Here is a 25,674-nt window from a genome sequence, read left to right as displayed (position 1 = left end):
TTCTCTTTTACTCGAATGGCTACAGGGCTGACGTGCTGCTAAAAACGCACGCCTCCCATTGGCCAGTTTATTTTGCACCGCCCGCCTGATTCATTCAAGATGGCAGCCCAGCGCGATCTGAGGAGGTCGCGGTTGCTTCTGTGGAGGTTGTGGCAGGCTCGAGGGGTTCCACAAAACCCGGGACTCGGCCTGAGCCTAAAAACTAGAACTTATTCCCAGAGCGACGGCCCGTACTCGCGTACGGCGCTCTATGAGCTGCTCGGCGTCCCTTCCACGGCCACGCAGGCGCAGATCAAGGCGGCCTACTACCGGCAGAGCTTCCTCTACCACCCGGACCGCAACTCCGGGAGTGCTGAGGCCGCCGAGCGCTTCACGCGCATCTCTCAGGCGTACGTGGTGCTGAGCAGTGCTACCCTGCGTCGCAAATATGACCGAGGTCTGCTCAGCGACGAGGACTTGCGCGGCCCCGGCGTCCGGCCCTCCAAGAAGCCCACCGCTGACCCCGACTCGCCCCGCACCCCACCGCCTGCTTCTCGGGCCCACGGCCGTGGTCAGGCCTCAGCGGGCGCCAGCAACACCATGTTCAACTTTGACGCCTTCTACCGGGCGCACTACGGCGAGCAGCTGGAGCGCGAGCGGCGCCTTAGGGCCCGGAGGGAGGCCCTTCGCAAGCAGCAGGAGGACCGCGCCAATAAGGGCTTACGCTGGGATGAGATCCGAGACTCGGCTTTTTTCTTGTTTCTGCTCACAGTCTTCATCATCATGAGTTTTCGTTTTTAATTGGAGAGTGGAGGGAAGGGGAGCAGCCCCCAGCCAGCACCCCCAACCCCCCAAGAAAATGGCTGTGCGTGTCATCTTGAACTCATTGCCCTCCATTGTCTACCTCTCCTGGGGTCGAAGAATTGCTCTCCCCCCTCTTCGTCCCCACCCGTCCAGTTTAACCACTGATCTTCACATCCCTATCCCTCTGGTCCAGATAAGGAGGCTTGTTGCTGCCCAAGAAAGAGGCCTCCAATGAAGAGTCCCGAAAGTCCGAGAGCGAGAGGTTTCCTGGAGGCCCTGGGCTGCCTGCTTCCAGATGTTGTCAACTTCTGGAATACTTGCTCTAGCTTTCTTGTAAAGCTCTGAGCAAGACTCGCCTGCTCCTACCCCACGTTTGTAGCGTGGGGCGTCTCTGTAACCTTGAAACGTGCAATGTGACCAATCATGGCTGCCAAAAGAAAAATTCTGGGGTTGTACGAAACTTGTCTTTCTGTGAGTTCCCCAAGCCGCAGGTGAGACCTGATGTAGGGTAAGGGTGTGATCTAAGATCGTGGGAATCCATTGCCATTGTTGTGTGGTTAGCCCCAGACCCTACTCCCCCTTCTGTTGGTGGCGTGTGGGAGTGGGAAGACAGGATCAACAAGGATAAGGAATGAGCCTTCCTGTGCCCATGCTTATCTGATGTATGACCTTGGCTAGGTACTCCGGGCATAATGGCAGAGGATCAAATCACTTGCTTGGTTGGGGTCTGTCACGTGTGATTATCCCATGTCCTAAGGGGCTCAGTGATTAAAATAGGATGCTAGTAGATTCCGGATTATCCTTGGGACAGTGTGCCTGGCATTGGTCTTCCCTTGACCGGCCAGCCCCACTGTTAACTGTGCAGCTCATCCCTTCCCAGAAATAGAGCAACAAACAAATGGGAGTTTGAGTCGCCTGGACGTGGCCCAGCCTCATGTTTCACTTGTGGTGCTTATCGCAGACTCTGCAAACCAAGTCCTTGAAAGATGGCTACTTGAAGCGGTGGGAATTGGGGGAGTGGAAAGAAGGGAGAACTCTTGAGCTACAGGAGGTACATGGTAGAGACTCGCTTCCCCGTTCAGAGCTGGTTGAGGCTTTTGTTTCCCCTCTATTGCTAATTGGTGCTAAGCACTGGGTCATCACTTGGCTAGAGCTTGGTGATCCAGCTCTCTGAAGCACGCACGTGGGGTGTGGATTAACTGTGAGATGGTAGGGACTCGAGTATGTGTGCATGGTGGAGTGGAAAGCTGTGGGATGGGAAACTTTTGCAGGAGATCTACCGCAAGGCTGAGGCCTATGTCTGGGTTCTAAACAAAGCTGGAGGTGCTTTGCTATGTTAACACCAATCCCTGCACTCAGTCTTTTGTGTGAAATCCTTGTATAAATTGGGATAAACTCATAGCTAGTTCGACTTGGTCTTTTGGAAGGCATTCAGTTTTCTCGAGCCTTGGAGGTTGGGGGCAAGCTCTTGGTCATGGCTTTGCAATGACCTTATGATTCAGTAAAGATTTAAGCTGACTGTGGTTCAGACATGCTGGGCTCAGTTGAGCCTTGGTTTGGGGGGAAGGGCACGTGTACTTTAAAAAAGGAACATTTAATGTTATTATGTTTCATATTTGGAAAACAAGAGGGAACATCTGGGGAGTACCTGTCCTGGCCCAGCAGGTTAAGAATCTGACTAGTATCCATGAGGATGCAGGATTGATCCCTGCCTTGCTCATTGGGCTAAGCATCCAGCGTTGCTGTGGCAAAGGTCACAGATGCAGCTCAGATCCCTTGTTGCTGAGGCTGTGGCATAGGCGGCAGCTGCCACTCCGATTCATTCAACCCCTCACCTGGGAACCTCTATATACTACATTTGTGGCCCTAAAAAGAAAAAAAAAAAAAAGGGGGGGGGAGTCTTATTTTTCAAAACACAAACTACAGAAAGTGAGGCTAGTGATTCTCAAGGAGTCGGGGCGTAACAGAGTGTCCTTGGGACAAGATTCCATCAAAGTTTCTATCAAATGGGGTTAGGGTTCTTTTTGGGTTTTGTTTGTAAGAGCATTAATGGTCTGTGATAACTGAGGCCTTTCTAATGGGCTCTTTGACATGGACCTCTCAAGTTTGTTTCCTGTCAGTGACGATTACAGCCAAGAACATCTCCTGGGGCCCCAGAACATGGAGGTAGAAAATTCTAAAAAGCTTAGGTCTGTGGGATCCATACTCGGTAAAACCTCTGGAACATTCCATGAAACTCCACACAAGGTAGTCAAAATTTATTAACCATCCAGCTCTAAGCCTCTCATAAGGCCTAGAACTAGGCCCAGTCTACTCTTTGTAGTGCCGTCCTGCCTGCCTCTGGTTCTTCAGGCCAGCTAAACTCAGAGAGCCCACTCCCTGGCCTCCCTGAACCTGGGTCTGGGCTCTTCATGGAAGGGGAGACGTGGGAGGCTTCTCAAAGGGTCCCCCTGCACCTGGTTCCTGTCATATCATTTCTCCCTCCCTCCCCCGCAATTGTCCCTTCTCAGCTTCTTACCTGCCCTGGGAAGACAAGGCTGAACCAGGCCATAGACATTGGCCCCTACCTTCTAGGGGCTGCTCCCCGGTTCCTGATAGACGAGGAAGGCTGAGACATGGTCGACTTCGGCCCTTTCTCCTTTGGTCACAAAGTCAGAAGTTTGGACCTAGGAAGGGAGACTGGGGCGAGAGGGGCCCAGCCCGCTGCAGGCTGTGCTCAGTGGGAGGGAGGGGGTGGCCAAGGTACGAGGCTGAGCGAGGAGCGCACACGGGTCCTAAGCGGGGGGATGCAGACGAGAGAGAATCAAAGGTGTCCGTGGCTAGGTGAGTGTGATATTGTCTTTGGGTGTGATCAGGACTTGATTTTATTCCTCCTGAGCCAAACTGCTCTTCCCGCTGCTGTCCTTATTTATTGCTGGCTGAGGAGATCTTTACACATCCCAGCGCTGAGGTAATAAGATTTCTTGCTTCCTTTTAAGGTTCTGGCATGTCATTCACTGGGTGCACCTTGACCTCTCTAATGGTCCCAGCATGAGCCAGGAGGAATAACAGCCTGCCTTAGGCCAGCGAGTCGTCAGTCACTATTGAATGTATATATATAGGAGTTCCGTTGTGGCTCAGTGGTTAATGAATCCAACTAGGAACCATGAGGTTGCGGGTTTGATCCCTGTCCTTGCTCAGTGGGTTAAGGATCCGGCGTTGCTGTGAGCTGTGATGTAGGTTGCAGACGCAGCTTGGATCCTGCGTTGCTGCGGCTGTGGCGTAGGTCGGTGGCTATGGCTCCAACTCAACCCCTAGCCTGGGAATCTCCATATGCCTCGGGAGCGGTCCTAGAAAAGGAAAAAAGACAAAAAAAAAAAAAAAAAAGAAAAAAAATATATAAACACACATGTATATATCTCCATCCCTTATAGCCATAGCCTGAAGCGGAGACACGAGGGTGGAGCCCAAGTGAGTGGCTACCACACCCACTTTTGGGAAAATGGCCTTGTCTTGTCTGGGGCCTTTGGGCCTCCTGGAAGTTCACCAGATCCCATGAAGAGTGGCCAAGAGAAGGGACAGCTGGTAAGTGGCAGTGTTATTTCTGTCCACTTTGGAATTCAGCACAGCACTAGAAGAATAGGCTCTCTCCTGGTCTTTGCCCCCTCAGTTCCTCAGCCCTGTGATGAGGTCACTCACTGCCTCCTGCCTCTGAGCAGGATTGTAGAAGGCCCGCCTTGCCTGCCCTCAGTGGCTTGGCTCTCAGGCCAGGCTGGGAGCCCCAGCAGCCACGGGATTTGTGCAGAGCAGCTGAGGGTCCCTCCGAGGGTGCGGTAGGATGAGAGCAGACCTGAGTCTGGACCTTGTGAACTTGCAAATGCTGGAGTTGCTCAGTGCTCTCATTCCCCCGTAGCCGGAGCGGATGGCTCATCTTCACCATCATTGAGGTCATCACTGACGTCATTGTGTCACAACAGATCTATCCATCTCGCCACTGTCTCTTAAAGCTGTCCAAACCTGGGGCCCCATGGCTAGTCTTGAGGTGGGTTGGCCCTCCCATCCTGCCTTTGTCCCATCAGCATTCACACCCTTGGTCCTGGGACAGGACTGTCGCTGGACAAAAGGCCTGTTTCAGGAAGAGCAAGAACTGACTGAGATTCAGAGATTGATGGTTCACGGCTGGCCAGCCTTCAGCTTTTGGTTGTGGCTGACACAGTGTTATAAAATAATTTTAGGAGTTCCCTGGTGGCTCAGTAGGTTAAGGATCTGGTGTTGTCACTGGCGTGGCTCAGATTTGATCCCTGGCCTAGGAACTTCTGCATTCCGTGGGCACAGCCATGAATTCAACAGACAAATAACTTAAGCCAACATTCAGAGCTTGAGAGACTTTGCAAAAAATTCTAATTTCTGACTTCTCTCAAAAAATGAGGTGTGCCACCGTTGAGCTCCCTTCCGTACTTGCATGACCTCTGGGAAGAAGCTGTAACGTCTGCCTTTTAGATCTGTCCTTGCTCCCCCGTTGGCTGTACTCCTGACAGCAGAGGGGAAAACAAACAAACAAAGGGATCACGCATTTGCAGGGAAATGAGACACAGTGTATTCCTCTGTGGAGATGCAGCTGCTTTGCACTGTGACCTTCCTGGCCCCTACAGGTGTTTGAGTTTGCACATCCCGAGGTCATTTCCCAGGTTGTTTTAAGAGCTCACACTTAATGCGGGAAGGCAGAATGTAAATCTTATTTTCATTGTGGGACAAGAAGAATCTTTTGAGAAGTCTAAAGCAGTGGCAAGTTCCCAAAGTCAGAGGTACTTTAATAAAATAACACCAATTCCTGCGCTCAATCTTTTGTGTAAAATCCCTGTATAAATTGGGATAAACCCACAGCTAGTCCAGCTTGGTCTCTTGGAAAGCACTGGATTTTCTCCAGCCTTGGAAGCCAGGGACAAGTTCTTAGCCATGGCTTTGCAGTGACCAAACAATTCAGTGGTAGAGATTTGATCTCACTCTGGTTTAGGCCTGCTTAGCAGCAGCAGTGCAGCAGCAACAACAACAACAACAACAAAGTACATTTAATGTTATTATGTTTCATATTTGGAAAACAAGGGGGGAAGCCTAGGAAAATACACAGAAGCTAGTGATTTCCAAACAAGGAGGTGCACATAACAGACTATCTTGAGGGGCAGGAATGCTTTGTTTTTATCAAGGGGTGGGAGTTTTGTTATTTGGATAATTTTTGAGTTTTGTTTTGTTTTGTTTTGTTTTGGAGTTGCCATTTTTCCAAGGTGATTTTATTTCTCTTGTCTTCCAAACCATGGTAAACATCTCTACTTCTTTCAGGCTCTTTGTGATTCTATTTTGTTTGTTGCACTTATTGTTCACTCTGCTTTTAATTTTTAAAATAATTTTCATTTTTTCCATCATAGCTGGTTTACAATGTTCTGTCAGTTTTCTTTTCTTTTTTCTTTTTTTTTTTTTTTTGTCTTTTTGCTATTTCTTTGGGCCGCTCCCACGGCATATGGAGGTCCCAGGCTAGGGGTCTAATCAGAGCTGTAGCCGCCGGCCTATGCCAGAGCCACAACCACGCAGGATCCGAGCCAAGTCTGAAACCTACACCACAGCTCATAGCAACGCCGGATCGTTAACCCACTGAGCAAGGGCAGAGACCGAACCCGCAACCTCATGGTTCCTAGTCGGATTCATTAACCACTGCGCCACAATGGGAACTCCTCAGTTTTCTACTGTACAGCAAGGTGACCCAGTCACACATACATATATACATTCTTTTACTCACATTATCATGCTCCATCATAAGCGACTTTTGGTTTTGTTTTGTAAAAGCACTGGTGGCCTATTACAGGTAGTAGCTTTCTCTTAGGCTTTTTTTTTTTTTCTTGTTGCACCTGTGGCATATGGAGATTCCCAGGCTAGGGGTCGAATTGGAGCCATAGATAGCTGCCAGCCTGCGCCACAGCCACAGCAACAAGGGATCCGAGCCAAGTCTGCGACCTACACCACATCTCACAGCAACGCCGGATCCTTAACCCACTGAGCGAGGCCAGGAATCAAACCCTCACCTCATGGTTACTAGTCAGATTTGTTTCCACTGTGCCACAAGGGGAACTCCCCTCATGGGCCTCTTGATGTAGACTCTAGAGTTTATTCTCTGTCAAGAGGGTGACAGCCAGGAACATTTCTGGGGGCCCCAGAACCTGGCAAATAAAGTTCTAGAAGTGATCAGGCAGGAGAGAAAGACTGGACTGCCTGGAACTTCTCAGGATATCCTGAATACCGTCAAGCAGGGGGTTAAGAAAGTTTATTAACCATCCAACTCTGGGCCTTTCCCATGGCCCAGATCTAGACCTGCTCTGCCCCAGTGGTACCTGTACTCACCTGCCTCAGGTCTCTGGTCCTTTTCATGCTGGAGCAATCTAAAGCTGAGTCAACTCTCTGAGGAAGAGGAGGGTGGGGAAGACCTGTTGAAGGACTCCCTCTGGTTCCCATGGTAACACTCTCTGCCTCTCCCAGTCCCACCCTTGTCTGAGTGATTCCTCCTTCTTACCTGCCCTGGGGAGGGGAGGCTGAACCAGACTGCGGACATCAGCCTCTGCCTTGCAGCAGCCGCTCCCCAAATCACAGTAGTGGAGAGAGGCTCAGACATGCCCCTCCTTAGCCCTTCTTTTTGGTTACACGCAAATAACTCCCTAGAAGTATTAACCGGGAGTGGGAGGCCAGGGGAAGAGGGGCTCAGCTTGCCCCAGGCTGGGCTGAGAATGCAGGAGGTCTTCGGAGCTGTTCGGCCTTCTGTCACCTCAGGCAGGCACCCTGTGTCATCTCCGGGGTCCCTTGCCTCCAGCAGTTCCATGCTAGCAGTAAGGCCAGTAGGGGTCGGAGGCACAGTGCACACTGTCAGTGCTTCACCCTTGTCAGCATGAAATTGACGGGACTTCAGGGGCTGTCAAAGTTCCAAGAGGCCAGTCCCTCTAACTACTGCCTGCATTTCTGAAGATCCCATCAAGCGGTCACGAAGTGGCTGCTCGTACATCTTTAGGGATGGGGACCACCTACCTCCAGTAGCAGCTGTGACTTGAGAGCCTCATATGGAGCCCAAATGTGGCTCCCTGTGGTTTCCACCCATTGGTCTTGACCCTGACCCCTGGCTCTGTGTGAAGCAGTCCTTTAGACCAAAGGCTAAACATTACACACAGCTGTCTCAAAGGGACCCCTCAACTGTTCCTCATGGGACTTAGTCCCAGTCCTTTCTCATCCTTATTACTCCAAAAGTGCTGTTCCGCAGTCCCTCTCAGAATTTAAAACTTCAGTAAAGAGTAGGGCCACCCAGCACTTGCCTCTTTCTAGATGGTTAGATCCCTGTTAACACGGACCAACCAAGATGACGTTAGCTTCTACAGCACTCTGACTGTCCGCTCTTATTTGCAGGACCTTCCAAGCCTTCCTGCCAAACTTCATCTCATTAGATTTGACCTAGGCTGATCCAAGACATGTTCCTGCTCTTCCATCTTCTTGTCCCACAGTCATCAGCCATTCTGGCCACCTAGTGTTTACCCAAGCTGAAGACACATACCTCCAGCCCTATAAAACCCCCTCCATCGCTCAGTGGAGGTGGTCGTTTGGCAGGCCAGAGAAGGAGCAGGTACCATCCTGATTGGGCTTATAGGCCACCCGGGAAAAGAAGGCGCATAAAGGTGAGGCAATTGGAGAACCGTGATGGAGCAGAGTGTGCTTCTGCCAGAAGTGCTGGGAAGTTAGGAGTTAGGAAAGGCTCCCACGGGTTGAGAATCAGAGAAGGCTTCATGGAAGAGGCAGGAGCAGTGCTGGACCTGAAGGACAGCTGGGCTTTGGATGGGCAGAGAGGAAGGGAGGGCATCTCGAGAAGAGGGAGCACAGGAGCTGAGATGCGGAGGCTGCAACGGCAGAGTGGCTGGTGGAGGGGGCAGAGAGGAGGCGGGCAGCATCGTCATCCTCATCATCACATTTATTGACGGCCCCTGGGAGGCGGGGCTGGGGACAGAACATACAAAGACAAGGACCTGCCCTCAAAAAGGTTCCATTCTAAGGAGACGGGACAGAAAAATACAGAATGGTCTTTCCGGGGGATGGCCCACTCTCACCTGTGCAGGTCAGAAACCCCTGGCCTACCTTGCCCCAGGGTCTGGAGCATGAGCGGGGCAGGTAGTAGCCCCAGGGCCATGGTGTCCCTGTCCCCGCATTTGGGGCCTGACCACCTGGCTCCTAGGTGGTGGACCCCAGAACTGGGGGGGAAGGTAGGCTCAGGACAGGATGGAAAGCACTCTGGTCAGCCTTGGCATTGTGCGAGCCCAGTGGAGTGGCAGGAGGCAACAGGCCCCCTAGGCAGGGCCCCTTGAAGGAGGCAAGCATTTTCCCAGGCCCCCGTGAGTCAAGTTCTTTCACTGGGGCTGGCCCATCACCCAGGAGGCCCCATTTGGGGAGAAACAGAGGCAGAGTTTCCTCAGCGCCAGAGGCATAAGACCCTGCCCACCCCACCCCCGGCCTTCTCTGGGCATCTTCCAGGTGACCCTCCTCCCCAGCTCAGCCTCCAGGGCCAGGGCCTGCCTAGGGCCAGGGGGAGGGGCCTGCCCCTCCCCCCACCCAGGTAGTGGGGGAGGAGGAGGAGCCACGCATCAAGTTTGTCTGGGCCCCCCAATGGGGGGCCATACCCTGGATCCTACCGGTGAGGGGGCTCTGGCTGCAAGGGCCGAGGGCTCAGCAGAGGGGCTGGGCCTAGGGGGCACCCGGGGGAGCTCTTCAGCGGGGGCACTGGGCGGGAGTCCAAGGGGGGCAGGCTCCGGGGCACTGCTGGTGGCCCCCGGGAGGCCCCGGTGGGCAGGACAGCTGCAGCAGGGAGGGATTTGGGGGGATCCGCGGCAGCAGTGGGGGCTGGCTGGCCAGACCGCTCCCGGCGCCTCAGCAGCTCCTGCAGCTTCTCCGCCTGGGTCCGCCTCAGGTGGGCCAGGGCGCGGCCTCGCTGGAAGGCAGGCAGGAAAGCCTCCAGGCTCTGCTCCCCCAGCAGCAGCTGCTCCATCTGCTCCTGGGACAGGAGGGAAGGGACAGTTTGGGAGGAACACGACCAAAGGCACAGGACCTGTCCTCTCTCTCACCCCCAGTCCCCTCACAGATGGGGGGCAGGGCACCTGAGTCCCTGCTTGGACCTGCCTCTGGCCTGCTGGGTGACTGCAGACAAAGGCCCTCTATTCTCAAGGCTTGGCTTCCTTAGTGTCACCAGGGAAGAGGTGGGGTCAGAGATGGGGTCACACTTGACATAGATGTCTCTCATCAAGGCCCCTCCTCCTCTACCTCCTTCAACTCAGTGAGCACTGCTGTCCCGACCCAGCACTGGGAATTCTGTCCCCACTCCTCTGCAGACCCAGCCTAAGCTGCCCTGAGACATCCATAGGAAGCCGAGGGAAAAGTCACAGCTGGGGATGGTGGGCCCTGTGTCCGGTGGGGACAGCAAGGCGCAGGCCCTTTGGGGGCCGGGCACTCAGGGAAGGCTTCCTGGAAGAGAAGGCGCTTCAGCCTGCAATGTAAGAATTAAGGGGAGGGGATGATGATAGGATGGGACTCATTTCCTGGTCCCCAGGCGCAGCCACCCCTCGTCTCACCTCAGCCTCCTGCTCAGCTTCTTCCAGTTCAGCCTGCAGCCAGCCCAGCGCGAAATGGGGGCTCCAGCGATGCATGCTGTCCTCTGAGGGCCACAGAAGGACAGAGTGAATAGCCCCTGCCCTCAGGGCCCACTGCCCAGGACCCAATCCTGACTCTCACTGGCCCTGTCTGTGAGGCAACACTCCCCTCTGCTCTCTGGAGCCTCAGTTTCCCCACCTGTACGGCACACACGGGATCCGGTTGTGTGCCTCCCCCAGTCCCTGAGCAAAAGAGGCAGCAGGGCCTTTGTCACCTAGAGCACCCCAGACCCTTGGATATGGGGCCCCCTCTTCTCCTGGGGTCCCGCTCTGCCCTGTCTAACCCAGCTCTCCTCACTGACTGCTCACTTTCCCAACTAAGGAATTTTCCAGGAGGAGCACCCCCTCCAACTGGCCCTGGCAGGGACAGGTCTGCCCAGGTCCCACCCTTAAGAGTCAGACACTTCTCAAGGCCAACAGCCCTCACCCAGTCGCTGTAGCTTGTCTGCACAGCTTTCGGCCACCTCCCGAAGCTCCTGGTACTTGATGGCCAGGGCAGCGCGGCCCATCTCCAGGCGGGGCCGCAATGCCAGGTTCTCCTTGGCTAGCGCGTAGTTGGAGGCCAGACACGCCTCGCGCTCCAGCTGCAGGCCCTGGAACTGCCGGGAGAGAAGAGCCAAGAGCCCCATTCAGGAAGTCTGCCCATGGCCACCTACTGCCACCCCGGTAACAGTGCCCACGGGCCAAACCAGAGGCACCCCCGTCTCAAGAATGCGAGCCAACAGGTGGAGGGACTGCACGCGCCCGGACCACGCTCTGCCTCCGTTTCCTCTTCCACAAAGTAAGCTCCAAACATCTACCTCCTAGGGTTGTTGTAAGACTTCAGCGAGGAAAACTATGAAGGCCTCTACAAATGTTAGTTAATTTTTAATTTTTCAATTAATATGTCTGCTCAGGTCCCCGAGGAGTCCCCCTCCCTCCTCTGTCCCATTTTCCATGCATGGGCAGCTTCCCTCTCGTTCCAGGCCTTTGTCTGCTTCCTCCTCAGGTGTTTGTGCCGAAAACACCCCCACCCCCTGCTCTTACTCTCCAGAGGGGCCGTTTCACCCTGTCCCTGCAGAGCACCCCCTCAAACCCCCATCTCTTCCCTCACACCCCCACCCTCTACCCTTCAGTGGAATCCCCACACCCCAAGGAATACACACCCCCTTTTCCTCCCTGGTCCCCAGCAACTGCTCCCAGCTTTAAGGAAAGGCAGAAGGCAGACCCCTTTCTTTCCTGGCCCTAGAGAAGGCTTTTTCCTTCTGCTACTGGGAGGGCCGAGCCTCCCCTCCCTGCCCCTGGAGAACGCACTACCCTCCATCTGTCCCCTGTAGGATGCACATGCCCCTCCTATCTGCCTCCCTCCTCTGTACACTTTCCCTTTCTGCCCCCCAACAGACAACCAGCCCGGGCCTATCTCCTGTGAAATATACAACTTTCTCTTATGGTGGCCTATGGAATACACGCCTCAGCTTTCAGCACCCTTCCCCAACGGAAGACACAAAGCCCCCTCTTGCACCCCGAGAATACAGACGCCCTCCCAACGGTCCCCCCAGGTGTCAAACAGGCCCCTAGTTCTCCCTGTGGAAGGCACCTCCCCTTTCTGGCCCTACAGAACGTGGGTGTGCGAGCCAGGGCCCCCCACAACACAGCACCCCCCGCCCCCGAACACACCTCCCTGGAGCATCCGCTGTAGGACACGCCTCGCGGCCATCCCGGGGGGTGCACGGGCGCCTCCCTGGGTCTCTGGCGCCCCACCCGCCCCAGGCCGGCTCCAGCCGCCCCCTCCCCCGGGGGCGGCTCCGCCGGGCCCACTCGTACGTGCCAGGCTCCGGCGGCCCTGGGGCCCGGCCGGCTGGGCCCTTCGGTCGGTCGGCAGGTCTGGCAGGCCGCGGCCCGTCCCCCGCGCCCCCCGCCCGCGCCCCCCGCGCTACCTTCCTGCTGAGCCGCACGATCCGGTCCAGCTTGGGCTCATCTTGAAGCAGGTCCCGGAGCTGCCCGGTGCTGAGGATCCCAAAGCGCCCCGGGCTGCCGGGCTCCGGCCCCGCCCGCGCCGCCCGGGCCCGGTACATGCCGCCCGCCCGCGCCCCCAGCTCGGCTGCTGGCTCGGCCCGCTCGGCCCGCTCCGCCCCGGCTCCGCTCCGCTCCGCTCCGCTCCGGCTCCGGGATCCGGCTCGGGCTCGGGCTCCGGCCGCGCGCGCCGCTCCACCGCCAGAGGGCGCCCCGCCCGCCCTTAAAGGAGCCGCGGCGCGGAGGCTGGGGGTGGGGCGGGGAGGGGGCGGGCCGCACCCCTTCCCACCCTGGCAGAGCCGCGCGGCGCGGTACCTTTAGCAGCCGCGGATCGCCTGGCAACCCATCCTCCTTCCGCGGTGTGGATGTTTAAGGCCGCCTCTCTCCGCTCCCCTTCTCCTGGCCATCATTCACCACGCCCCCAGGCACGGACTCTCCCACCTCCGGCGGCGTTTACAGTTTACAAGGCTGTTTCACATTTACCCCTTGAATTTGCACAACAATTTTCTGAATTTGGTCGGGCGCCAGGAGCTCCTGCCCTGTTGCTAACTTGGAAAAATCATTCACCTTCCCCCAGCCTCAGTTTTCCCTTCTATAAAATGGAGAGATGGTACGCAATGTGAGGATTAGAGGTAGTAAATGTCCCTTGCCTGTAGTTAGCTAACTGAATACCTAATATGAGTTATTGTTATTTTACAGATGAGGAAACAGTTTCACAGAGATGATGTCACCTCCTTAAAATCACATTACAGGTAAACAGCAATCTTAGTTCTCCTTGTATATGCGGTATCCACGGAGCTCCTGATGCCTCCATGCTGGGCACGGCTGGGCCTTGTCAGGGCAGTGTCTCTGCCTTCAAAGAGCTCAGGGATTAAAGTAGAGTCACACCCTCACTCAGCTTACTTTAGTACCATACAGAATGGTGGGTATCACCACTTGATGTCTTTGTGAGTCCCATGTGATGCCCAGGGATGTCATGTGCCTTATCTTCACTACTAGGCTTGGTCAGCACCATTGTCAGAAAACAGACATTCAGAGATTGTCACTTGTCTAAAACAGTAGTGAGTTAGCTTTTCCCACTTCACCACACTATGAAGAAAGCACACCAGGTGGCATCAGAGCAATTAGAAAAGCTCACCAGAAGAGGTGACATTTGGGCTGTGTTTTGAGGGATGAATAGGAGTTCTGAAGTTGAAGGAGAAAATAATGAAGCCAAAGAGAAGTCTCTCAAGGCATAGAGGCTGAAAGAGTCCAACATGGACTCTCCCAATCCAGCCAGAGCATAGGGGGCGTGGTGGAGATGTCTGAGAAAGAGATAAAACTGATGAAGTGGGGCAGGACAGGCTTGCTGACAGACTGTGAAGCAACCCTTCTTCCACATTTTTATGGTAACTGAAATGTGGTTTTCCTTCAGACTCAACTGAAACATCACCACCTCCATGAAGCCCTCTCTATCCCCCGCCCCAGCTGCATCGTGTGCCCCACAATTCCTTGTGTCCCTCCACCAGGGTCCTGGGTATTATCAAGAGCCCTTTCGTACTTTCCGGTTTCCTGGTTATGATCTCCCGGTTCTGCACTGCATCCTCCAGACCCACTATTTCCACTACACTCCTGGGAGTCCCCTAGACACTCCCCGCTGTCCAGCTCTCCTCTGGCCCCTCCTACTCAGTCTAACAGGCTTTCTCTCTAAGAGGTGCTGGTGAGAGGAGCTGGGAGCCCATGCCTCAGCTTGTCCCCTCTTCATCACCAATCCCCCTTTGTCCAGCCCAGTGTGTCCCCTGTGGAATGCCCCACAACGACAGTCCCTTTGAACCTTCCCCATCCTCCTCAGACTCCCACACCCACTCCTGTCCCTTCGTAGGTGACTGCTCATCACATAGAGAAGCTCTGCCACTTCCTGCCCCACCCCTGTGGATCTTCTCCGCACCTGCCCTAGTGCCGCTCCATCCCTCCGGGCTCCTCATTCCAGAGCCAACCCAGGTACCCTGACTGTGAGTCTCACCTTCACCTGCCTCCTCCAGGATGCCTCCCCCAACTGTGGCAATTATATATCTTTCTGTCTCTTTCACTTTAATTTCTGCCTTTAGACTGGTATCTCCCTTTCACTTCTCCAATTTGTTGTTGTTGTTGTTGTCTTTTTGCCTTTTCAAGGGCTGCTTCTCATGACATATGGAGGTTCCCAGGCTAGGGGTCGAATCGGAGCTGTAGTCACCGGCCTACGCCAGAGCCACAGCAACGCGGGATCCAAGCCGAGTCTGAAACCTACACCACAGCTCACGGCAACGCCAGATCCTTAACCCACTGAGCAAAGGCAGGGACCAAACCTGCAACCTCATGGTTCCTAGTCGAATTCGTTAACCACTGCGCCACGATGGGAACTCCTTCTCCAATGTTTTGAAAACACCCTGTTATGAAGTTCCCGTTGTGGCTCAGTGGTTAACGAACCTGACTAGAATCCATGAGGATGCGGGTTTGATCCCTGGCCTCACTCAGTGGGTTAAGAATCCGGTGTTGCCGTGAGCTATGGTGTAGGTCGCAGACGCGGCTCGGATCCCCTGTCGCTGTGGCTGTGGTGTAGGTTGGCAGCTACAGCTCTGATTCAACCCCCAGCCTGGGGACCTCCATATGCCATGCCCTAAAAAGACAAAAAAGAAACAGAAAAGAAAATGCCCTGTTATGAATGAGTGCATTCCCCCCAAACTGATATGTTGAAGCCCTAACCCGCAAGGTGATGCTATTGGGAGGTGGGACCTTTGAGAGGTGATTAGGTTCAGATGAGGTCGTGAGGATGGGGCCCTCTGAGGGCATTAGTGCCATTATAAAAAGAGGGGAAAAAACCAAAGTTCTTTCTCTCTCCACCATGTGAGGTCAGAGAGAGAAGGCAGCTGCCTGCAAATCAGGAAGAGAGCTCTCTCAGCAGAAGCCAAATCTGATCCTTGATCTTGGGCTTCCCAGCCTCCAGAATTATGAAAGATAGATAGTTTTTGTTTAAGCTGCCCAGTGTGTGGTGTTTTGTTAATGGGCATTCCAAGCAGACAAACATATTCTCTGCACTCCTTGCATCCATTTCCTCATGCCCTGCCTTATTTCTTGCCTCAGTCTGACTTCACCTCCATCTCAGCACTTCCAGGGCACTACTGTAGCCAAAGTCATGGACTGCTTCTTACTGCCAGGGCCTTTCTTTTTCATATTCAACACCATTGGCCACCATCTCTTTCTTGATCACATAGCAGTCAGAATCCAGACATTTCATAGGTGTCAGGTGGGCTAAAATTAAAAAGTCAGATAATATCAACTGTAGGTGAGGATGAGAAGTGACAGTAATGCTTATGTACTGCTAGTGGTAGAATCAATTTGCTTTGGAGAGCAGTTTGTCAAACTCATAATTCAAAGATGTTCGTATCACCCTGCCCAGCTGTTCCCCTCTTCAGTGGACAGGAAAATGGACCTCAAAGATGTCCACATCCTGATCTCTAGAACCTGTGAAAGGAACTTTGCAGATGGGATTAAATCAAGGATCTTGAGGAAGTCCCCCAGTGGTCTAGCAGTTAAGGATTTGGCATTGTCACTGCCGTGGCACAGGTTTGATCCCTGGCCTGGAAACTTCTGCATTGTGCAGGTACAGCCAAAAAAAAAAAAAAAAAAAAATCAAGGATCTTGAGATAGAAAGATTATCCTGGATCATGCAGGTGGACCCGATGTAATCCCAAACATTCTTATAAGGGGGAGGCAGGACAGTCCGAATCGGAGATGATAAGACAGTAAAATCAGATGGTCAGGAGTTCCCATCGTGGCTCAGTGATTACGAACCCAACTAGTATCCATGAGGATGTGGGTTCAATCTTGGACCTTGCTCAGTAGGTTAAGGATCTGGCGTTGCTGTGAGCTGTGGTGTAGGTCACAGATGGGTCTCAGATCTGGCGTGTGGTGGTTGTGGTGTTGGCTGGTAGCTGCAGCTCTGAGTTGATCCCTTGCCTGGGAACTTCCATATGCTGTGGATGCAGCCCTAAAAAGAAAAAAAATAAATCAGATGGAAGAGTCAGAGAGAAATTTGAAGATAGTATGTCTCTGGCTTTGAAGATAAAGGAAGAAGCACTGAGCCAAAGAATGTAGGAAACCTCCAGAAACCAGAAAAGGCAAGAAGGAAATGGATCCTCTCATAAAGACTCTGGAGGAAGTGCGACCCTGTCAATACCTTAATTTTGGCTCTGTGAAACTGATTTTAGACTCTTGACATCCAGACCGTAAGATAATAAATCCATGTTGTTAAGGCACTAATTTGATTATTTGTTACAGCAGCAATAGGAAACTAATACAAACTCCCAGGAATTCTTGCTCTCGTGAACTAGGAGATAAGAACAGGAACGCTCAGTGGTTCTACTTGCAATAACAAAAACCTGGAAACAACCCAGGAATTCCCTGGTGGCTCAGAGGTTCAAGGATCTGGCGTCATCACTGCTATGGCTCAGGTTACGGCTGTGGTGAGGGTTCGATCCCTGGGCCAGGAAGTTACGCATGCTGTGGGCAAAGCCAAAAAGAAAAAAAAAAATGCGTATGTCCAACCCCAGGAGGATGGCAAAGAAACTGGTGAAGCTTCAAACCGAGGAACACTTCATACTACACAGCAGCGGAAATGGGTGAATTACAGCTCCACATGTCACTGCGGCTACATCGCTCACACAACATAGTGAAAAAAACAGCCTCAGAAGAGTACATTCAGGATAATACTGTTTATGTAAAGTTTAGAAACATGCAGACCCGTACTTCATATTGCTTGGAGATAGGTACAAAGTGAAATTACAGGAACAATAAATACCAAATTCAGCAGCATCGCTGTCTGGATGAGGAGGATGGAATCAGGGAGGAGGCTGAGGGGACTTCAGTGGCATCAGAAGATAGTTCAGTTTCTCAGGCTGAATGTGGGTACACAGCTGTGCACTGTGTTATTCTTCCGACTTTGGATAAGTCTGAAAACATGTATGTGCAATTAATAATGTATAGGCTCTATATTTTTTACCTGAGCTTTCAAGTTGGATAGACCCGGGTCCCGTTCTGAGCACTGCCACTTCCTATGTGACCAAGAACAAATTCCTTAATTCCCTGAGTCTCAATTATATCATCTGTAAAACGGGTAGTTGAAGGATTAGGTGACTTGATATGTGTCTAGCACAATGCCTGGCACTTAGCACTCCCAAAACAGCAGCTGCAATGGATTCCTTCTTCTGAAACGACCCCTTGGTGGTATTTTTTTTTTTTTTTTGTCTTTTTGCCTTTTCTAGGGCCACTCCCTTGGCATATGGAGATTCCCAGGCTAGGGGTCCAATCGGAGCTGTAGCTACCGGCCTATGCCAGAGCCACAGCAACGCAGGATCTGAGCCATGTCTGCAACCTACACCACAGCTCACAGCAACGCCGGATCATTGACCCACTGAGCGAGGCCAGGGATCGAACCTGCAACCTCATTGTTCCTAGTCGGATTCATTAACCACTGCACCATGACGGGAATTCCGACCCCTTGGTTTTAATTCATGGAGCTGCCAGGGTCTTCCAGGAGCTGCTTGAGCAAAGGGGACACATCATCTCGATGGTTCTGCTCCCTAGTTCAGTCTTTACATTCATTATTCTCCAAGGGTTCAATCATCACCCCCTTAAAAAAAAAACAGCTTTATTTAGATACATGCCATACAGTTCAACAATTTAAATTGTACTATTCAGTGGTTTGGGGTATATTCACAGAGTTGTGTGTCTATTGGCACAATTTTAGAACATTTTTTATCACCCCAAAAGAAAGTCGGTACCCATTAGCAGTGATGCCCCATCTCTCTCAAATTCCATCCCCACTCCTAGGCAACTAACCCACATTCTGTCTCTATGGATTTGCCTCTTCCGGACATTTCATACTAATAGAATCCTATAGTATGTGCTCCTTTGTGACTTTGTGACCTTTTTTTAATACACTTTTCATTTAACATGTATTCAAGATTCATTCATGTTGTAGCATTTATTAGCACATTATTCCTTTTGATTTTTTGTGGCACATACATGACATAAAACTGACCATTTTAATCATTTCAAAGTATACAGTTCTGTGACATTGTCTGTTCACCTTGTTCTGCAACCATCACCACTGTCCATCTCCAGAATTTTTTGAATTCCCAATCTGAAACTCTGTAATCATTAAATACTCCTTCCCCTCACCCTCACCCCAGCCTGATACCCACTATTCTCTCTGTTTCTAAGAATTTGACTACCCTCGGGGCACCATGTGTAAGTAGAATCATTCAGTATTTATCTGTCTGTGATGAGTTTGTTTCACTTAGCATAACGTCTTCATTGTTCATCCACGTTATAGCATGTGTCAATATTTCCTTCCTTTTTTTTTTTTTTTTGTCTTTTTGCCATTTCTTGGGCCACTCCCTCAGCATATGGAGGTTCCCAGGCTAGGGGTCCAATTGGAGCTGTAGCCACTGGCCTACACCACAGCCACAGCGACACAGGATCCGAGCCGTGTCTGCGACCTACACCACAGCTCACGGCAACACCGGATCTTTAACTCACTGAGCAAGGCCAGGGATCGAACCCGCAACCTCATGGTTCCTGGTCGGATTCGTTAACCACTGCGCCACGATGGGAACTCCCTTTCCTTCCTTTTTAAGGCCACGTAATATTCCATCGTGCATATATACGCAATTTGTTTATCCATTCGTCAGTTGGTGAACATTGGGATCGTTTCCCCTTTTTGGCTATTAGAAGTAATGCTGTTATGAACATTGGCACACAAGTTTGTATGTGACATGTTTTTTTTCTCTTGGTTATGTAACAGTGAGTGGGGATGCGGTAATTCCATGTTTAATCTTTTTAAGGAAAGGCCAGACTGTTTTCCAAAGCAGTTGTACCATCTTACACTCACACGAGCAAGGTATGAATGTTCCAATTTCCTCCCCAACTCTTGTTTTTGGTTATGTATTTATTTATTTATTTTTGCCTTTTTAGGGCCACACCCGGAGCATATGGAAGTTCCCAGGCTAAGGCTCAAATCGGAGCTGTAGCTGCCAACCTACACCACAGCCACAGCAGCATAGGATCCGAGGCATGTCTGTGACCTACACCACAGCCCATGGCAAAGCCAGATCCTTACCCACTGAGTGAGGCAGGGATCGAACCCACATCCTCATGGATACTGGTTGGGTTTGTAACCCACTGAGTCACCATGGGAACTCTGGGATATTTGTCTCTTTATTGTTGAGTTGTAAGTATTCTTTATATATTCTGGAAACTAGTCTTTTATCAGATATATGGTTTATAATATTCTCCCATTTTGTGGGTTGTCTTTTCACTTTCTTGATGGTGTCCTTTGGTGCACAGAAGTTTTTATGAACAATTTGATGGGAATTCCTGTTGTGACTTTAGGTCAAAGACACGGCTCGGATCTGATGTTGCTGTGGCTCTGGTGTAGGCTGGCAGCTACAGCTCCAATTAGACCCTTAGCCTGGGAATCTCCATATGCTGTGAGTGTAGCCCTAGAAAAGACAAAAAAAAAAAAAAATTGACAAAGTTCAGTTTGTCTGGTTTTTTTCGTTTGTTTGTTGCTTGTGCTTTGGCATCATATCTAAGAAACCATTTTCTAACTCAAGATCATGAAGATTTACCCTTATGTTTCTTCTAAGGGTTTTATAGTTTTAGCTCTTCCATTTAGGTCATTGATCCATTTTGAGTTAATTTTTGTATGTGGTGTGAGGTAGGGATCCGACCTCACACTTTTGCCTGTGGATATCCAATTATCCAAGCACACACATATACAACCTACACTTTTAAAATCTCGACCTCAATTACACAGGAATAGAGTTATCTTAATTCTTTTTTTTTCCTTTTTATTTTTCTTTTTAGGGCCACACCCACAGAGTATGGAGGTTCCCAGGCTAGGGGTCTAATCGGAACTGCAGCTGCCAGCCTATGCCAGAGCCACAGCAATGCCAGATCCGAGCCGCATCTGCAACCTACACCACAGCTCATGGCAATGCTGGATCGTTAACCCACGGAGCAAGGGCAGGGATCGAACCCGCAACCTCATGGTTCCTAGTCAGATTCATTTCCACTGTGCCACGATGGGAACTCCAATTCTTATATATATTTTTTTAATACACTTTCATCTTTGGTCCATACATGGCTTTTTTTTTTTTTTTTTTTTTTTTCTTTTTAGGGCCACACTTGTGGCATATGGAAGTTCCTGGTTAGGGGTCAAATCAGAGCTGCTGATGCTGGCCTGTGCCACAGCCACAGCAACACAGGATCTGAGCCACATCTGTGCATATACCACAGCTCATGGCAATGCCAGATTCTTAACCTACAGAGGGAGGCCAGGGATCGAACCGTGTCCTCATGGATACGGATTGGATATGTTACTGCTGAGCCACAACAGGAACTCTTTTTTTCATTTTTAGGGCTACACTTGTGGCATATGGAAATTCCCATGCTAGGGTCATTCTTTTTTTTTATTTGTGGATTTATTCATTTATAATGAGCACCAGTGAATCTTCCACCCAACCCAGAACTGGGGCCTAACCAATACTTTAAATCTGGGTGCTTGCTCCTATCTTGCCTGCCCACACCCAAAGTAAGCACACCCCTCGATGTAGGGATTATCACTCCCTTGCTTTTTAAAAAATAACTTTATGGAAGTATAATTAATGCACAGTAAAGTGCACGTATTTAAAGTGTGCAACTTGATGAATTCCAACACAGTTATACGCCCCAAAATCATCACCAAATGCGAAGCAAATGAGCATATCCATCACCCCCAAAATTCCTTTATGTTCTTTCGTAATTGCTTCTCTAGTCTCTCCGACACCCTTCAACTCCATCCCCAGATTACCCGGATCTTCTGTCACCGCAGGTTAGACTGCATTTCCTAGAATTCAAAATGGAATCATACTGTGTGTACTATTTTCTTATTTGGTTTCTTTTATTCAGAATAATTCTTTTGTTATTCATCTGGATGGTTGCATTTCTCCCAGTTTGCTCCTTTTAATCACAGTGTTGTATATCATTTTATGGGTAGGCCACAGTTTATTTATCCATCAGCCCATTGCTGGACCTTCAGATTGTTGCCAGTTGGAGGCTTTTACAGACAAAGCTGCTATTAACATTGCATTTAGTCTTTGAATGTACATATCCTTGCATTTCTCTTGAGCAAATACCTAGGCCATGAGATGACTGGGTTAGGTGGTGGGTATCTGTTTAACATTTTAAGACACCAACAAACAGTTTTCAAAAGTGTTTTCACATCCCTGCCAGCAGTATATGAGTTCCAGTTACTCCACCTCCTGATCAACACTTTCTATGCTCAGTCTTTTTCTTTTTAGCCATTGTAATGGATGCGGGGTTCCTTTGTTTTGTTAAAAACCGTTTTGGTATATAGACACAGGAATCTAAACGATAGATGATTCACAGCTGTTTTGAATCTCATAAGAAGCAGAGGCTCTGACTTGAGCTATCCCACCTTTCTGCAGAAGGGGTCACCCTCCTACCACACCGTGATCATGCTCCCACCAGCCTGGGGCTGGGTACGTGGGAGGCATCGATCCAGGCTGAGGAAATAAGCTGCCTGACACTCTTAATAGCCACAGAACCTCACCATCTTCCTCGTGAGAGGCTCAGACATTTCCTTACCTGCCTTCCTGAGGACAACAGCCTGCTGGACGTCACCCTATGGTGACCCTTTGATGCAGTTTCTCCAACCTCTGCCTGCAGTCAGTTTTCTCTCTACCCCCTTATTTGATTTAGGGGGGTGGCGTCCTGCCAGGCACTTCGGTTCAAACCATGAACACCTTTCTCACTCTTAAACCTTCCATCTGTCCCCAAATCCTTTTCATTTAATTCTTCCGATATTTACAAGTGTGTGTGTGTGTGTGTGTGTGTTTCCCAGGTCCTGTTCTGGAGCTGAATCTGGAGTTGAATGAGACCCAGGACCTTTGGCAACATGATAGTCAGTCCCTTCATTTCCCCAAGTCCTCCATCCACCTCCCCAAGACGGTTGTGTGGTCCTGGCCCAGGCAGCCTGGCCAGTCCTGGGCCGAGACACCCGCCCCCAGGCTGGCCTTCAGGCTCTCCATGGCATTGCTTCCCTCTTGCTGTAGCCCCAGCAAATCTGGCTGGTCCTGCCTTTGCTGGACACTCTTCTATGGCTGCCTGTCCTCTCCTGGATGGAGTCTACGTTTCTTTGTCTGATGTCTGTGTTCTTCCATCGTTTTCTCCCTTTTTCCTCTTCCCTTGTCTCATACTTGACTATCGACCCTTTCCAAGTCAAACCAGACCCTTGACTATGCCCCAACCTCACGCTGCATCTCTGTGCCTCTCCTGCTTTGCCGAAGATGTCCCTCTACCTGGAATTCTCTTCCTCCTGATACCTTGTCCTAAAGCTGTTGAAGAGCTGACCCACCCTTCTTGCCTTCCACAGGCAGGATCACAACACCCTCTGTCCCCAGCCCAGATCCCAGCCTGACATTTACCAGAGTCGTTAAAGACTCACTCATTCCCTCCTCCTTCATTAGACTAGAGGTCCTCTGAGAGCAGGAACAGCATTTATGTCATTTTTACAGTCCCAGCCCCCAGCGCAGGATCTATTACACAACAGGTGCAGGGCCAGGACACCTGGGCTCAAATTCCACCTGTATGAAGCTCAGACGAATTACTCAACCTCTGTGCCTCTCTTTCTTCATCTGTAAAGTGGGGAGAAAAGAGCCCCCCCATTTGAGTGTTGAAGGGATTCAGCGAATTAACCCACATAAGGGGCTTAGGAAGCAGAGGCAGGACCCTGGCAAATGGTCAGTGCTTAGCAAACATGAGCTACAAGTAGTAGTCATTTGTTATTGATATGAAACCCTGTCCTCGCGCTACAGAATCTTCATATAAAGGAGGAGATACTTTCTACTGATCTTTAGGAGACTCCTTTATTTATTTATTTATTTGGTCTTTTGTCTTTTGAGGGCCACACCCGTGGCATATGGAGGTTCCCAGGCTAGGGGTCTACACCACAGCTCACAGCACGTGGGATCCTTAACCCACTGAGTGAGGCCAGGGATCGAACACGCAACCTCATGGTTCCTAGTCGTATTCATTTCTGCTGTGCCACGACAGGAACTCCAGAGGATACTCCTTTAAACAAAAAGACCCCCGGAATTCCTGCTGTGGTGCAAGGGATTGACAGCTTCTCTGCAACTCCAGGATATAGGTTCGATCCCTGGCGGGTTAAAGGATCCAGCACCACCACAGTTGCAGGATAGGTTGCAACTCTGGCTCGGATCTAATCTTGGCCCAGGAACTCCATGTGCCCCAGGACAGCCAAAAAAGAAAAACAAAATCAAACAAAACCAAAAACCAAAAAACAAGGAAGACCCCAAACTTACTCAGTTTCCATTAACAGGGGAGGAGTCATTCACCAGCGGCCATCTAACTCGCCTCTCTTCTTTCTCAGCAGCAAAGTAACAATGAACATCCTCCTCCTCCAGGAAGCCTTCCAGGATTGGACTGCCTTAAGGAACTTCTTCCCACTGTCTTTCTCCAAGGTGAGGCCCTGTGACCACAGCCATCCCTCCATCCTGCTTCTCATCTTCACTGCTATCCTCTTGTTCTGCAAGGGTTATAACCACCTCCAGACTAATTCCAGGTCAATCTGACATTTTTCCATAGGTGTGGCTGGAGCTAAGAGGGAGCCTGGAGAGAGAAGACTTGTCCAAACACCCCTGTTTTAAATATGGGTGGGTTAAATCCAGGATGCTCAGTTAAATCTGAATTTTAGATAAACAGTATGAATAATATTTTAGTGTAAGAATGCCCCAAATATTCATGGGACATACTTAGACTTAAAAAATATTTATTTTTATCTTGGAGTTCCTGTCATAGCACAGCAGAAATGAATCCGACTAGGAACCATGAGGTTGTGAGTTTGATCCCTGGCCTTGCTCAGTGGGTTAAGGATCTGGCATTGCCGTGGGCTGTGGTGTAGGTCACAGATTGAGCTTGGATCTGGCATTGTTGTGGCTGTGGTATAGGCCAGCGGCTACAGCTTCGATTAGACCCCTAGCCTGGGAACCTCCATATGCCATGGGTGCGGCTCTAAAAAGACAAAACATATATACATATAGTTTGTCTGAAATTCAAATTCAGCTGGGCCTCCTGGATTTTTATTTGCTAAATCTGGCAACCCTAAGTAGAGGGAAACTGAGGCCCTGGGAGAGGGAATGAGTATCTTCTCTGGTTGCTGAGCCTGTTCATGAATGCCCCTGCCTGGCTCAAGCCCCAGGCCCCTTACACACACACACACACACACACACACACACACACACACACACACAGCCTCTGATTTCATTCTCGGGTCCTAGCTCTGGCCGTGAATGGGTGTCTGTCCAAGGCGGCAGGACCAAGCCAAGAGCATGGGGAGAGGAAAGCGTGTGCAGACAAAGGCTGAGCTTGCCCCCCAGGACGGCACTGAGTATGGGGGTTTGGAAGGAGTAGGGGTGTCCTCATCGCTCCCCTTCTCAAGATGCCGACCCTAGGGCCACCACTGGCCTGTCCCTGTCCTCTCTCTGGGCGGCTACCCTGTGGGTGTTCAGGGTGCTTGTGGAACGATTGTGGCCATCAGGAGGAATGTGAGGACCCAGAAGGCAGATCACCTGAGGGAGGTTGGTGAGCTCCAGGCGGCAGGAGGGGGTGAGGGAAGAGGCTTCAGAGAGCGTGGGGTTCAGGGAGGGAGGCTCAAGGCAGAGCGTGCGGGGGGAGGGTGGTGCAGGGAAGGGAGGAGGCTTAGGAGGCAGCAGGGACCCGGAGGAGAGCAAGGAGGTCAGAAGGGGTTTCCAGGAGGCAGCGAGCCCAGGGAGGGCAGAGGCTGGGGAGGGGGAGGGCTCAGTAAGGAGCGGCGATGTGTGCGAAGCCGCGGGGGCTGCGCAGAGAAGGGAGTGGGGGTCGGTGAGGGCGATGGGAAATCGGGAGAGAGCCAAGTTTGGAGGTGGCTCAGGGCTGGGCCTCGGATGGAGCTGGCGTCCAGGGGATGAATGGGGTTCAGTGAGCCAGATGGGAACTCAGGACGGACGTGAGGTTGGAAGAGGGGCTGGAGCCCAGGGAGTAACCGAGGCGGTCCTGCCGCCACCTCTGCCCACCTGGGCCTGGCTCCACGCCCCTGGCTCCTCCCTTCTCCAACCCAGCC

General features: G+C 51.3%; 2 protein-coding genes and 1 long non-coding RNA gene across 5 annotated transcripts; 2 read left to right on the top strand and 1 right to left on the bottom strand.

Moving 5' to 3' along the window:
- On the top strand, positions 74-8,836 carry DNAJC30 (DnaJ heat shock protein family (Hsp40) member C30). 2 transcript variants are annotated; one of them, XM_021086330.1, is made up of 2 exons: positions 74-4,347; positions 8,200-8,836. In XM_021086330.1, the coding sequence occupies exon 1, from the start codon at positions 100-102 to the stop codon at positions 778-780; it is 681 nt and encodes a 226-aa protein (XP_020941989.1). In that variant the 5' UTR covers positions 74-99; the 3' UTR covers positions 781-4,347; positions 8,200-8,836. The 2 variants fall into 2 exon arrangements, with proteins under 2 accessions (XP_020941989.1, XP_020941990.1); XM_021086331.1 differs by lacking the exon at positions 8,200-8,836 and having other exon boundaries at positions 74-1,274; positions 4,197-5,603.
- Positions 8,738-12,606, bottom strand: VPS37D (VPS37D, ESCRT-I subunit). The gene is made up of 4 exons (XM_003124403.5): positions 12,398-12,606; positions 10,909-11,080; positions 10,404-10,486; positions 8,738-9,829 (listed from the first exon to the last, which is right to left on the bottom strand). The coding sequence occupies exons 1-4, from the start codon at positions 12,533-12,535 to the stop codon at positions 9,467-9,469; spliced, it is 756 nt and encodes a 251-aa protein (XP_003124451.2). The 5' UTR covers positions 12,536-12,606; the 3' UTR covers positions 8,738-9,466.
- On the top strand, positions 11,087-24,396 carry LOC102163947. Of its 2 annotated transcripts, none has more exons than XR_002342320.1 (5): positions 11,087-11,262; positions 13,173-13,225; positions 14,335-14,453; positions 23,950-24,037; positions 24,162-24,396. It is a non-coding gene; the product is annotated as an uncharacterized LOC102163947 (long non-coding RNA). The 2 variants fall into 2 exon arrangements; XR_001307370.2 differs by having other exon boundaries at positions 14,335-14,464; positions 23,947-24,037.

Source organism: Sus scrofa, chromosome 3, assembly GCF_000003025.6.
Source record: "Sus scrofa isolate TJ Tabasco breed Duroc chromosome 3, Sscrofa11.1, whole genome shotgun sequence".
Taxonomy (NCBI): Eukaryota; Metazoa; Chordata; class Mammalia; order Artiodactyla; family Suidae; genus Sus; species Sus scrofa.
This window is presented reverse-complemented; position numbering and strand designations above follow the sequence as displayed.

What these genes read in the sequence shown, in the direction of transcription:
- DNAJC30 (XM_021086330.1), top strand. Translation starts at nt 100, where the DNA reads ATGGCAGCCCAGCGCGATCTGAGGAGGTCGCGGTTGCTTCTGTGGAGG.
- VPS37D (XM_003124403.5), bottom strand. Translation starts at nt 12,535, where the DNA reads ATGTACCGGGCCCGGGCGGCGCGGGCGGGGCCGGAGCCCGGCAGCCCG. An exon ending in AGACAAGCTACAGCGACTGG is followed by an intron (nt 10,487 to 10,908) that starts GTGAGGGCTGTT and finishes TGTGGCCCTCAG; the next exon opens with AGGACAGCATGCATCGCTGG. An exon ending in AAGCTGAGCAGGAGGCTGAG is followed by an intron (nt 9,830 to 10,403) that starts GTGAGACGAGGG and finishes CTCCTGTCCCAG; the next exon opens with GAGCAGATGGAGCAGCTGCT.